The following is a 13,674-nucleotide window of genomic DNA, read 5'->3' as shown; positions in this document are numbered from 1 at the left end:
TGGGGGGGGGAGGAGAATGATTTGGGGGGGATCCTGGGGGGGGGAGGAGAATGATTTGGGAGGGGAGTCCTGGGGGGGGGAGGAGAATGATTTTGGGGGGGGAGTCCTGGGGGGGGGAGGAGAATGATTTTGGGGGGGGAGTCCTGGGGGGGGTGTGTGGAGAAGAATGATTGGGGGGGGGGGGTATCCTGGGGGGTCACCCCCTCCTCCTCCTCTGCCCCCCCCACCCCCCCCCAAAGCCATCACCCATTTTGGGTTTATTCCACTGCTTTTTAGGCACTTCTCTGTGTGTCCCCCCCCCAAAAAACCCACAGCCCCTGGGGGCTGCCCCCCCCCCCCAATTATGGGGTGCAATGGGATGAGAGGGGGGGTCCAACTGCCCCCCCACTGGCTTCTCCCCCCCTTTTTCTCCACCATCTCCATCCCCGACTCCATTCCTCCATCCCTCCCTCCATCCCTCCCCCTCCGCTCCGTCCCCTCCAAACTTTCTTCTTTTCCGCTCTTTTTTTTTTCCCCTCATTTTTTTTCCTCTTTTATTTCCTCTTATTAAAATAGAAAAAACCCATAAAAAAGGGGCCGAGCCGGGGCCCGAGTCAATAAATTACGTCGAGGGAGGAGGAAGGGGGGAAAAGGCCCAACAATGGGCGGGAGAGGGACTTCATAATATTAATAATAATAATAATAATAATAATTAATAATAATAAAATCCAGGGGGGGGTAATAAATAAGAATAAGTTAAGGGCGAGGTCACAGTTTGTTGCGCAGGAGGACGAGGGCCCGCGAGGCCCAGTCCAGGTGGAGGTGGAGGCCCTGGAAGATGGCGTGCGCGGCCTGCACCGCGGCCCACGGCGACGGCGGCGGCGGCGGCGGCGGAGGGGGAGCAGCGGGGCGAGGGAGAGCCAACCGGGAGAGCTGGGGATATGGGGGGGGGGATGTGTGTGTGGGGAGGGGGATAACGGGGGGACAGGGGGGATATGGGGATGTGGGGATATGGGGACATTGGGGAGGGGGACATGGGGACAGTGGGGAGAGGGACAATGGGGACATTGGGGACATTGGGGAGAGGAGATGGGGAGGGGGATATTGGGGAGGGGGACATGGGGACAATGGGGAGAGGAGATGGGGACATTGGGGAGAGGAAATGGGGACATTGGGGAGAGGAGATGGGGGCAATGGGGAGGGGGACATGGGGACATCGGGGAGGGGGACATGGGGATAATGGGGAGAGGAGATGGGGACAATGGGGAGGTGGACATGGGGGCATTGGGGAGGGGGACATGGGGACAATGGGAAGAGGAGATGGGGCAATGGGGAGGGGGACATGGGGACACGTGTGGAGAGTGGGACATTGGGGACATTGGGGAGGGGGACATGGGGATAATGGGGAGGGGGACATGGGGACATGGGAGAGAGGGACATTGGGGACATGGGGGAGGGGGACATGGGGACAACGGGGAGAGGAGATGGGGACATGTGTGAGGACAGGACGTGGGGAGGGGGACATTGGGGAGGGGGACATGGGGACAATGGGGAGAGGAGATGGAGTCATGTGTGAGGAGAGGACGTGGGGAGGGGGACATTGGGGAGAGGGACATGGGGACGGTGGGGAGAGGAGATGGGGCAATGGGGAGGAGATGGGGACATTGGGGAGGGGGACATGGGGACAGTGGGGAGAGGAGATGGGGGCAATGGGGACATTGGGGAGGGGGACATGGGGACAGTGGGGAGAGGAGATGGGGCAATGGGGACATTGGGGAGGGGGACATGGGGACAGTGGGGAGAGGAGATGGGGCAATGGGGAGGAGATGGGGACATTGGGGAGGGGGACATGGGGACAGTGGGGAGAGGAGATGGGGGCAATGGGGACATTGGGGAGGGGGACATGGGGACAGTGGGGAGAGGAGATGGGGCAATGGGGAGGAGATGGGGACATTGGGGAGGGGGACATGGGGACAATGGGGAGAGGAGATGGGGACAGTGGGGAGAGGAGATGGGGGCAATGGGGACATTAGGGAGGGGGACATGGGGACAGTGGGGAGAGGAGATGGGGGCATTGGGGAGGGGGACATGGGGACACGTGTGGAGAGTGGGACATTGGGGAGAGGGACAATGGGGAGGGGGACATGGGGACATTGTGGAGGGGGACATGGGGACAATGGGGAGGGGGACATGGGGACACATGTGGGGAGAGGATGTGGGGAGGGGGACATTGGGGAGAGGGACATTGGGGACACGTGGGGAGAGGAGATGGGGACACGTGTAGGGAGGGGGATGCAGAGGGACACGTATGAGGAGTGGGACATTGGGGAGAGGATGTGGGGAGGGGGACATTGGGGAGGGGGACATTGGGGGGGCACATGGGGACATTGGGGAGAGGGACACGCGCGGGGACACCCGCTCCACCGCCCTCCCCTTCGCACCTCCCAGGCCACGCCCCCTCCTTCAAGCCACGCCCTCTCAAATGAAACCACCGCCTCTATGGAACCGCTCCCCCCCGTGCGGACCAATGTAAGCGCGAAACCACGCCCCTTCACGAAGCCACGCCTCCCGTAAACTAATATCACCGCGAAGCCACTCCCCCTCAGTGTAGCCAGCCTATTCGCGAGGCCACGCCCCTCTACTCAAGCCCACGCCCCTCGAGTAGCTCGTAGTGGCGAAGCCACGCCCCCTCCCAGCGGAACACATGGTCAGCCCCTGGCCACACCCCCCATTTAGCCCCGCCCCTCACCAGGTGGTCGAGGCGCCTCACGAGCCTCTCGAGCCGCGCCTGGAGCGCCGCCAGTTCCGGTTCCAGCGGCCGCAGCGCCGCTCCGCCCCGGCGCAGCCACTCCAGCAGCGCCCGGTACCGCTGCAGGTCCGAGCTCAGCCGGCCCAGCGCCGCCGCCGCCTGCGGGCAACGGCGTCAGGGGCACCGCCCGGACCGAGCCCCGGGCGTGGGGGGGGGGGACGCGCTCCCGCCCGCTGGGGACCCCTCGGGCCTTCCGGGACCTATGCGGGACCCCCGGGGCCCCTCTGGAGCCTCCCGGGACCCCTCTCGGTCCCCCTGGGACCCCTTTAAGGCCTTCCAGGACCCCTCTGGAGCCCCTGAGACCCCTTTAAGGCCTTCCAGGACCCCTCTGGGACCCCCGGGGCCCCTCTGGGACCCCCAGGACCCCTCTGGGACCCCTTTAAGGCCTTCCAGGACCTATGCGGCACCCCCGGGGCTCCACTAGAGCCTTCCAGGACCCCTCTGGAGCCCCCTGGGACCCATTTATGGCCTTCCAGGACCTATGTGGGACCCCCAAGACCCCTCTGGGACCCCCTGAGACCCATTTATGGCCTTCCAGGACCCCTCTGGGACCCCCAAGACCCCTCTAGATCCCCCTGGGACCCATTTATGGCCTTCCAGGACCTATGCAGGACCCCCAGGACCCCTCTAGTGTCTCACAGGACCCCTCTGGAGCCCCCTGGGACCCATTTATGGTCTTCCAGGACCTCTCTAAGACCCCCAGGACCCCCCTTAAGTCTACCAGGACCCCTCTAGAGCCCCCTGGGACCCCTTTAGGTTCTTCCAGGACCCCTCTAGGACCACCAGGACCCCTCTAGGACCCTCTGGGACCCCTTTAGGTGCTTCCAGGACCCCTCTAGGACCCTCTGGGACCCCTTTAGGTGCTTCCAGGACCCCTCTAGGACCCTCTGGGACCCCTTTAGGTGCTTCCAGGACCCCTCTAGGACCACCAGGACCTCTCTAGAACCCTCTGGGACCCCTTTAGGTGCTTCCAGGACCCCTCTGGGACCCTCAGGACCCCTCCAGATCCCTTTGGGACCCATTTAGAGTTTTCCAGGACACTTCTAGGACCCCCCGGACACCTCAAAAGCTCAATGGGACCCCATTAAGGACTTCTAGGACCACTTCTAGGAACCCCTTCCCCACGCGTGTCCGTGTGTCCCCACCTGGATGTTGGCGAGCTCCAGGGCGCTCATGGAGAGGACGGGAAGGGATTCCAGCTTGTGCTCCCCCTCGGCTGGGAATCGTGACTTCTGCAGCGGAGAGATGGGATCGGCCCATCCGTGACCAAGCCCTGACACGCGTGGGGTGGGGTGGGATGGGATGGGATGGGATGGGATGGGATGAGGTGGGATGGGAGGGTTGGATGGGGTGGGATGGGATGAGATAAATGGGATGGGACTAGGTGGGATGAGGTGGGATGGGTGAGGTGGGATGGGATGGGATGTATGAAAGGGAGTGGGGTGAGGTGGGGTGGATGGGATGGATGAAGTGGGATGGGACTGGATGGATGAGATGGGAGCACTGGGATCAGATGAGGTGAGATCAGATGGGATGGGGTGGGATGGATGAAATGGGATGGGGTGGATGGATGGGATGAGGTGGGATGGATGAAATGGGATGGATGGAATGAGTGAGATAGGATGTATGAGATGGGCTGGGAGCACTGGGATCAGATGAGGTGAGATGGGATGGGATAGATGGGATGGGACTAGATGGGATGAGGTGGGGTGGGATGGGGTGGATGGGATGAGATGAGATAGATGGAATGGATGAGGTGGATTGGATGAGATGGGATGGAACGGGTGAGGTGAGATGGGATGGGACTGGATGGGATGGATGAGATGGGATGGGAGCACTGGGATCAGATGAGGTGAGATCAGATGGGATGGGGTGGGATGGAAGGGATGGGTGAAATGGGATGGGATAGATGGGATGGATGAGGTGGGATGGATGGAATGGATGAGATGGGATGGATGAGGTGGGCTGGGAGCACTGGGATCAGATGAGGTGAGCTGGGATGGGATAGATGGGATGGATGAGGTGGATTGGATGAGATGGGATGGGACAGATGAGGTGGGATGGGATGGATGAAGTAGGGTGGGAGCACTGGGATCAGATGAGGTGAGATCAGATGAGATGAGGGGATGGGACTGGATGGGATGGGGTGGGATGGATGGGAGGAGGTGGGATGGGAGGTTTGGATGGGGTGGGGTGGGATGGGATGAGGTGGGATGGGGTGGGATGGGGTGGGATGGGGTGGGATGAGGTGGGATGGGGTGGGATGGGATGGGATGAGGTGGGATGGATGGGATGAGGTGGGATGGGATGGACGAGGCGTGGTGGGTACCCACGAGGAGGGCGAGGAAGGCTTTGGTGTCGCTGAGCAGCGCCTTGGCCAGGCTGACGATGCTGTCCAGGTCCACGCGGGGGTCCGGGGGGCGCAGGCGGGGGGGTGGGGGCGCCCCCAGACCCGGGCACGGCCCCGGCCACAGCCCCGGCCACAGCCCCAGCAGCGCCAGCAGCGCCCGCCACAGCGACCCTGCGGGCACGGACACGCGTGGGGACGGGGCAGCGGCTCCCAGTGCTCCCAGTGCTCCCAGTGCCCCCAGGGCATGGGATTGCACAGCTCCCAGTGCTCCCAGTGCCCCCAGGGCTAAGGATTGCACAGCTCCCAATGCTCCCAGTGCCCCCAGTGCCCCCAGGGCTTGGGATTGCACTGCTCCCAGTGCTCCCAGTGCCCCCAGGGCTCGGGATTCCACAGCTCCCAATGCTCCCAGTGCTCCCAGTGCCCCCAGGGCTTGGGATTGCACTGCTCCCAGTGCTCCCAGTACCCCCAGGGTTTGGGATTGCACTGCTCCCAGTGCTCCCAGTGCCCCCAGGGCTTGGGATTGCACTGCTCCCAGTGCTCCCAGTGCCCCCAGGGCTTGGGATTCCACAGCTCCCAGTGCTCCCAGTGCCCCAGGGCTTGGGATTGCACAGCTCCCAGTGCTCCCAGTGCCCCCAGGGCTTGGGATTGCACAGCTCCCAGTGCTCCCAGTGCTCCCCGTTCCCCCAGGGCTTGGGCTTCCACAGCTCCCAGTGCTCCCAGTTCCCCCAGGGCTTGGGATTGCACAGCTCCCAGTGCTCCCAGTTCCCCCAGGGCTTGGGCTTCCACAGCTCCCAGTGCTCCCAGTTCCCCCAGGGCTTGGGCTTCCACAGCTCCCAGTGCTCCCAGTTCCCCCAGGGCTTGGGATTGCACAGCTCCCAGTGCTCCCAGTTCCCCCAGGGCTTGGGATTGCACAGCTCCCAGTGCTCCCAGTTCCCCCAGGGCTCGGGATTCCACAGCTCCCAGTGCTCCCAGTGCCCCCAGGGCTTGGGATTCCACAGCTCCCAGTGCTCCCAGTTCCCCCAGGACTCGGGATTCCACAGCTCCCAGTGCTCCCAGTTCCCCCAGGGCTCGGGATTCCACAGCTCCCAGTGCTCCCAGTTCCCCCAGGACTCGGGATTCCACAGCTCCCAGTGCTCCCAGGGCTCGGGATTCCACAGCTCCCAGTGCTCCCAGTTCCCCCAGGGCTCAGCATTCCACAGCTCCCAATGCTCCCAGTTCCCCCAGGGCTCGGGATTCCACAGCTCCCAGTTCCCCCAGCGCTCGGGATTGCACAGCTCCCAGTGCTCCCAGTTCCCCCAGAGCTCGGGATTCCACAGCTCCCAGTACTCCCAGTTCCCCCAGCGCTCGGGATTGCACAGCTCCCAGTGCTCCCAGTTCCCCCAGAGCTCGGGATTCCACAGCTCCCAGTACTCCCAGTGCCCCCAGGGCTCGGGATTGCACAGCTCCCAGTGCTCCCAGGGCTCGGGATTCCACAGCTCCCAGTGCTCCCAGTTCCCCCAGGACTCGGGATTCCACAGCTCCCAGTGCTCCCAGTGCTCCCAGGGCTCGGGATTCCACAGCTCCCAGTGCTCCCAGGGCTCGGGATTCCACAGCTCCCAGTGCTCCCAGTGCCCCCAGGGCTCGGGATTCCACAGCTCCCAGTGCTCCCAGGGCTCGGGATTGCACAGCTCCCAGTGCTCCCAGGGCTCGGGATTCCACAGCTCCCAGTGCTCCCAGTTCCCCCAGGGCTCGGGATTCCACAGCTCCCAGTGCTCCCAGGGCTCGGGATTGCACAGCTCCCAGTGCTCCCAGTTCCCCCAGGGCTCGGGATTCCACAGCTCCCAGTGCTCCCAGTTCCCCCAGGGCTCGGGATTCCACAGCTCCCAGTGCTCCCAGTGCTCCCAGTGCTCCCGGGGCTGTGGGATCCCGGGACTCCCGGAGCTGAGGATTCCGGTGATCCCAAGGGTGCGGGACCGGGGAATCTCGGGACTCCGGGGAATACTGGGAATACTGGGGATGGGGGAGTCCGGGACTGGGAGCTCCCGGTGCTCCCAATATTTGTGGCTCCCTGAATTCGGGGCTCTCGGTGCTCCCGGTATTTGGGGTTCCCGGTGCTCCCGGTATTTGGCGCCCGCGGGTCTGGGACTCCCGGGGCTCCTGGAATTCGGGGCTCCTGGAATTCGGGGCTCCTGGAATTTGCCCCTCTTGGGGCTGGGGCTCCCGGGATTTGGGGCTCCCGGGATTTGGGGCTCTCAGGTCTGGGGCTCCTGGTACTCCCGGGGTTTGGGGTTCCCGGGGCTCCTGGAATTTGGGGCTCCTGGAATTCGCCACTCTTGGGGCTGGGGCTCCCGGTGCTCCCGGTATTTGGGGCTCCCGATATTTGGGGCTCCCGATGCTCCCAGTATTTGGGGCTCCCGGTATTTGGGACTGACGGGGCTCCTGTAATTTGGGGCTCCCGGGACTCCTGGGATTTGGGGCTCCTGGAATTTGCCACTCTTGGGGCCGGGGCTCCCGGTATTTGGGGCTCCCGGTGCTCCCGTAATTTGGGGCTCCCGGTATTTGGGGCTCCCGGGACCCCTAGGATTTAGGGCTCCTGGAATTTGCCACTCTTGGGGCCGGGGCTCCCGGTATTTGGGGCTCCCGATGCTCCCAGTATTTGGGGCTCCCGTAATTTGGGGCTCCCGGTATTTGGGGCTCCCGGTGCTCCCGGTATTTGGGGCTCCCGTAATTTGGGGCTCCCGATGCTCCCGGATTTGGGGCTCCCTATGCTCCCGGTATTTGGGGTTCCCAATGCTCCCGGTATTTGGGGCTCCCGGTATTTGGGGCTCCCGGGACTCCTGGAATTTGGGGCTCCTGGAATTTGCCACTCTTGGGGCTCCCGGTGCTCCCGGTATTTGGGGCTCCCGGTATTTGGGGCTCCCGATGCTCCCAGTATTTGGGGCTCCCGTAATTTGGGGCTCCTGGTATCTGGGGCTCCCGGTATTTGGGGTTCCCGGTATTTGAGGCTCCCGATGCTCCCGGATTTGGGGCTCCCTATGCTCCCGGTATTTGGGGCTCCTGTAATTTGGGGCTCCTGTAATTTGGGGCTCCCGGGACTGCTGGAATTTGGGGCTCCTGGAATTTGCCACTCTTGGGGCTCCCGGTGCTCCCGGTATTTGGGGCTCCCGGTATTTGGGGCTCCCGGAGCTCCCCGTATTTGGGGCTCCCGGGACTCCTGGAATTTGGGGCTCCTGGAATTTGCCACTCTTGGGGCTGGGGCTCCCGTAATTTGGGGCTCCCGGTATTTGGGACTGACGGGACTCTCGTAATTCGGGGCTCCCGGGTTTGGGGTTCGCGGAATTTAGGGCTCGCAGATCGGGGACTCCCAATGCTCCCAGTATTTGGGGCTCCCGTAATTTGGGGCTCCCGGGACTCCTGGAATTTGCCACTCTTGGGGCTCCCAGATTTGGGGCTCCCGGTGCTCCCGTAATTTGGGGCTCCCGGTATTTGGGGCTCCCGGTGCTCCCGGTATTTGGGGCTCCCGTAATTTGAGGCTCCCGGTATTTGAGGTTCCCTGTGCTCCCAGTATTTGGGGCTCCCGTAATTTGAGGCCCCCGGTATTTGGGGTTCCCGATGCTCCCGGTATTTGGGGCTCCCTGTGCTCCCGGTGTTTGGGGCTCCTGGATTTGAGGCTCCCGGTATTTGGGGCTCCCGGTGCTCCCGGTATTTGGGGTTCCCGGTATTTGGGGCTCCCGATATTTGGGGCTCTCGGTGCTCCCATAATTTGAGGCTCCCGGTATTTGGGGCTCCCGGTATTTGGGGCTCCCGGTGCTCCCGGTATTTGGGTCTCCCGGTATTTGGGGCTCCCGGTGCTCCCGGTATTTGGGGTTCCCGATGCTCCCGGTATTTGGGGCTCCCTGTGCTCTCGGTATTTGGGGCTCCTGGATTTGAGGCTCCCGGTATTTGGGGCTTCCGGTGCTCCCGGTATTTGGGGTTCCCGGTATTTGGGGTTCCCTGTGCTCCCGGTATTTGGGGCTCCCGGATTTGGGGCTCCCGATATTTGGGGCTCTCGGTGCTCCCATAATTTGGGGCTCCCGGTATTTGAGGCTCCCGGTATTTGGGGTTCCCTGTGCTCCCGGTATTTGGGGCTCCCGAATTTGGGGCTCCCGATATTTGGGGCTCCCGATGCTCCCGGTATTTGGGGTTCCCGTACTTTGGGGCTCCCGGGGCTCCCGGTATTTGGGGTTCCCTCTGCTCTCGGTATTTGGGGCTCCCGGATTTGGGGCTCCCGATATTTGGGGCTCTCGGTGCTCCCATAATTTGGGGCTCCCGGTATTTGAGGCTCCCGGTATTTGGGGTTCCCTGTGCTCCCGGTATTTGGGGCTCCCGAATTTGGGGCTCCCGGTATCTGGGGCTCCCGGTGCTCCCGGTATTTGGGGTTCCCGGGGCTGCCGGTATTTGAGGCTCCCGATGCTCCCGGATTTGGGGCTCCCGTAATTTGGGGCTCCCGGTATTTGGGGTTCCCTGTGCTCTCGGTATTTGGGGCTCCCGGATTTGGGGCTCCCGATATTTGGGGCTCTCGGTGCTCCCATAATTTGGGGCTCCCGGTATTTGAGGCTCCCGGTATTTGGGGCTCCCGGTGCTCCCGGTATTTGGGGTTCCCGGTATTTGGGGTTCCCTGTGCTCCCGGTATTTGGGACTCCCGGTATTTGGGGTTCCCGGTATTTGGGGTACCCAATATTTGGGGCTCCCGGTATTTGGGGCTCCCGGTGCTCCCATAATTTGGGGCTCCCGGTATTTGTGGTTCCCGATACTCGGCCCTTGGGGGTTGGTTTGTTTTTCTGCCCCCCCTCCTCAGTCCCTCCCGGTTCCCCGTGTCCGGTGGCCGGGATTGGGGGGGGGGGGGGGGGGGGGGGCGGCGGCGGCGCCGTCCTGGGAGGTCCCGTCTGGAAAGAGTGATGCTGGGGCTGAGTCAGGGGCGGCGGCACCTGGAACCCCCGCGAGTGGGGGGCCCACCCGCACCGCCCCGGGCAGGGGGGGTCCCCCTAGAGCTATACCCCCCCCCCACCCACTCATGACCCCCCCCTCATCCTCTTATTCCCTTTCTCCACCCCCCCCCCCAAACCCCCTTTATCCTTTTGCCTTTATCCACCCTCCCCCCCCACGCGTGTCCGTGGGGTACCCCCCCCCCCCTTTTTTCCAACCCCCCCTTTTTTTCTACTAAAACCCCAAAAAGGGGGTGTGGGATGGCCTCGGGGGGGCAGGTGCGCCGGGGCCGTTTGCGGTTTGAGGCGCGGCGGCGGCGGCAGAGGAGCAGCTGTGCCCGGAGAGCCCCGAGGCCACGGGGATGGACGCGCCCCGTCCCGCCGTGGGATCCACCCACGGACACCCCATTTTTCCACCACCCCCCACCGTGTAAAACAAAGGGGGGGGGCAAAGCCACCTCTTAGAGCACCCCCACCCCCTTCTGACCCCCCCTCCCCTTTTCCCCCCCCTCCCTTTTCCACCCCCCCCCTTCTCCATCCACGCGTGTCCCCCCCCCCCCCCCCGCGACACTCACCGGTCATAATGGGGAGAGGAAGAGGGGGGGTGTGTGGTGTGGTTTTGGGGGTGTCCCCCCGCCCCCCCACGGGCTCAGCGAACCCCTCGGAAGGTCACGGAGACGCTCCCACGGCACCGTCGTCCGAGTGCCGCCGTTACGGTGATTCCCACGGACGCGACCGACGCCTTCCGCCGTGTCCGGGATGGATGCGCTGCGGCTCCCGCTCGCTGTGACACACGATCGCACACTCGCTGACACGCTCACACGCTCAAGGGGGCCCTTCCACGCTCAACAACGCCCTTGCACGCTCAACGATGCCCTTCCACACTCAAGGGGACCCTTCCACACTCAGCAAAGCCCTTCCACACTCAAGGGGGTCCTTCCACGCTCAACAATGCCCTTGCACGCTCAACGATGCCCTTCCACACTCAACGAAGCCCTTCCACGCTCAAGGACGCACTCCCACTCGACGTGACACACTTCCACACTCACTGACACACTTCCACACTCAAGGACGCCCTTCCACGCTCAACAAACCCCTTCCACGCTCAAGGACGCACTCCCACTCGACGTGACACACTTCCACACTCAAGGAGACGCTCCCACTCGCTGGGACACGATTCCACTCAATGGGACACCCTTCCACACTCAAGGATGCCCTTCCACACTCAATGAAGCCCTTCCACGCTCAACGATGCCCTTCCACACTCAAGGACACCTTTCCACACTCAAGAACACACTCCCACTCAACGTGACACCCTTCCACACTCACTGACACACTTCCACACTCAAGGACGCCCTTCCACGCTCAACGACGCCCTTCCACGCTCACTGACACACTCCCACTCGACATGACACGCTCCCATGGTCACTGACACTCTTCCACACTCAAGGACACGCTCCCACTCGACGTGACACCCTTCCACACTCACTGACACCCTTCCACACTCAAGGACGCCCTTCCACGCTCACTAACACACTCCCACTCGACGTGACACGCTCCCACGGTCACTGACACGCTTCCATACCCAAAAACACACTCCCACTCAATGTGACACACTTCCACACTCAAGGACGCCCTTCCACGCTCACTGACATGCTCCCACTCGCTGTGACACACTCCCCCGGTCACTGACACGCTCCCACTCGACATGACACACTTCCACACCTAAGGACAGGCTCTCCGCTCCCTGACACGCTCCCACTCGACGTGACACACTCCCCCGGTCACTGACACACTGTCACGGCCAAAGACACACTCCCACTCACCGTGGTGACACGCGTCCACACTCAAGGAGACGCTCCCACTCGCTGTGACACACTTGTTTCACACTGATGGACACCCTCAGACACTCAAGGAGACGCTCGCACTCTCACTGTGACACACTCCCCCACTCACCGTGACACACTCCCACACTCACGGACACCCTTCCACACTCACTGTAGACACCCTTTCACACTCACAGACACCCTTCCACACTCACTGTGACACACTCTCCCACTCATGGCCACCCTCTCCCACTCACCGTGACACCCTTCCACACTCACAGACACCCTTCCACACTCACCGTGACGCCCTTCCACACTCAAGGACACCCTTCCACACTCACGGCCACCCCTCTCCCACTCACCGTGACACGCTCCCCCACTCACGGACACCCTTCCACACTCAAGGAGTTTCTCCCACACTCACTGTGACACCCTTCCACACTCACGGCCACCCTTCCACACTCAAGGAGATGCTCCCACTCTCACCATGTCACACTCCCCCACTCACAGACACCCTTCCACACTCACCGTGACACTCCCCCACTCACAGACACCTTTCCACACTCACAGACACCTTTCCACACTCACCGTGACACTCTCCTGCACTCACGGCCACCCTTCCCCACTCACCGTGACACTCTTCCACACTCACTGTGACTCTCTTCCACACTCACGGCCACCCTTCCACACTCACCGTGACACTCTCCCCCACTCATGGACACCTTTCCACACTCACTGTGACACCCTTCCACACTCACTGTGACACTCTTCCACACTCACCGTGACACTCTTCCACACTCACCGTGACTCCCTCCCACACTCACAGCCACCCTCCCGCACTCACCGTGACACTCCCGCACTCACAGCCACCCCTCCGCGCTCCCGGCCAGACAGACGGACGGACGGACGGACGGACGGACGGACGGACACGCTCCCGTTCTCCCTCCCACGCCGTTCCCCTTTCCCCCCCCTTTCCCGTCGGGAGGAGGCGCTCAGGGCCGGTGGAAGGGACTCGCGTGGGAGCGTGTCCGTGTGTCCGTGTGTCCGTGTGTCCCCGCGTGGCTCCCACCGCTCCTTTATAGTGCGGCGCTGCGGCGATGACACATTCCTGAGTCACGGCTTTTCCATTCGGGAACGCACCGGGGGGAGAGGAACCCCCCACGTGGGGCACGAGGAGCCCCCACGCACCGCACCGGAGGTGTCCGACGGCTCCCGAATCCCTTTCGCACCCAAAGTGGTTTCGCACCCAAAGAGGTTTCGTCGCACGTCGGGAGTGGGAATGGCACCGCGATGGCTCCCACGTCGCGATCCGTCCCGCATGGCAATCGCTGCACTGCGCGGGGTGGGTTCTACACCCGAATCGATCCGCGATCCCAAGCGGTTCCGCTCCGAATTGATCCAGAACCGAATCGATCCAGAACGGAGTCGATCCAGAACTGAATCGATCCAGAACTGAGTCGATCCAGAACTGAGTCGATCCAGAATGGAATTGATCCAGAACTGAATCGATCCAGAACGGAATCGATCCAGAACGGAATCGATCCAGAACTGAGTCGATCCAGAACTGAGTCGATCCAGAACTGAGTCGATCCAGAACCGAATCGATCCAGAACCGAATAGATCCAGAACTGAGTCGATCCAGAACGGAATTGATCCAGAACGGAATTGATCCAGAACGGAATCGATCCAGAACCAAATCAATCCAGAACCCAATCGATCCAGAACGGAATCGATCCAGAACGGAATCGATCCAGAACGGAATCGATC

The 13,674-nt window shown here is 62.5% G+C and overlaps 1 protein-coding gene across 3 annotated transcripts; it reads right to left on the bottom strand.

Moving 5' to 3' along the window:
* Positions 1-487: 487 nt before the first annotated feature.
* IL11 (interleukin 11) lies at positions 488-13,324 on the bottom strand. 3 transcript variants are annotated; one of them, XM_054052392.1, is made up of 6 exons: positions 12,752-13,324; positions 10,657-10,865; positions 5,122-5,309; positions 3,934-4,020; positions 2,729-2,887; positions 488-912 (listed from the first exon to the last, which is right to left on the bottom strand). In XM_054052392.1, exons 2-6 carry the CDS (start codon positions 10,661-10,663, stop codon positions 748-750), a joined length of 606 nt encoding a protein of 201 aa, XP_053908367.1. In that variant the 5' UTR covers positions 10,664-10,865; positions 12,752-13,324; the 3' UTR covers positions 488-747. The 3 variants fall into 3 exon arrangements, with proteins under 3 accessions (XP_053908367.1, XP_053908369.1, XP_053908368.1); XM_054052394.1 differs by having other exon boundaries at positions 13,154-13,324; XM_054052393.1 differs by lacking the exon at positions 12,752-13,324 and having other exon boundaries at positions 10,657-10,964.
* Positions 13,325-13,674: the final 350 nt, after the last annotated feature.

This window comes from Cuculus canorus, chromosome 33, assembly GCF_017976375.1.
Source record: "Cuculus canorus isolate bCucCan1 chromosome 33, bCucCan1.pri, whole genome shotgun sequence".
Classification (NCBI taxonomy): Eukaryota; Metazoa; Chordata; class Aves; order Cuculiformes; family Cuculidae; genus Cuculus; species Cuculus canorus.
The sequence above is the reverse complement of the archived record's forward strand: the minus strand, read 5'-3'. Positions and strand labels throughout refer to the sequence as shown.

Bases quoted from the DNA above. Each gene is read 5' to 3' on its own strand.
- IL11 (XM_054052392.1), bottom strand. The intron at 4,021-5,121 runs GTGGGTACCCAC...TCTCCGCTGCAG, and splicing joins AAGCCTTCCTCGCCCTCCTC to AAGTCACGATTCCCAGCCGA. The intron at 2,888-3,933 runs GTGGGGACACAC...CGTTGCCCGCAG, and splicing joins TGGAGCTCGCCAACATCCAG to GCGGCGGCGGCGCTGGGCCG.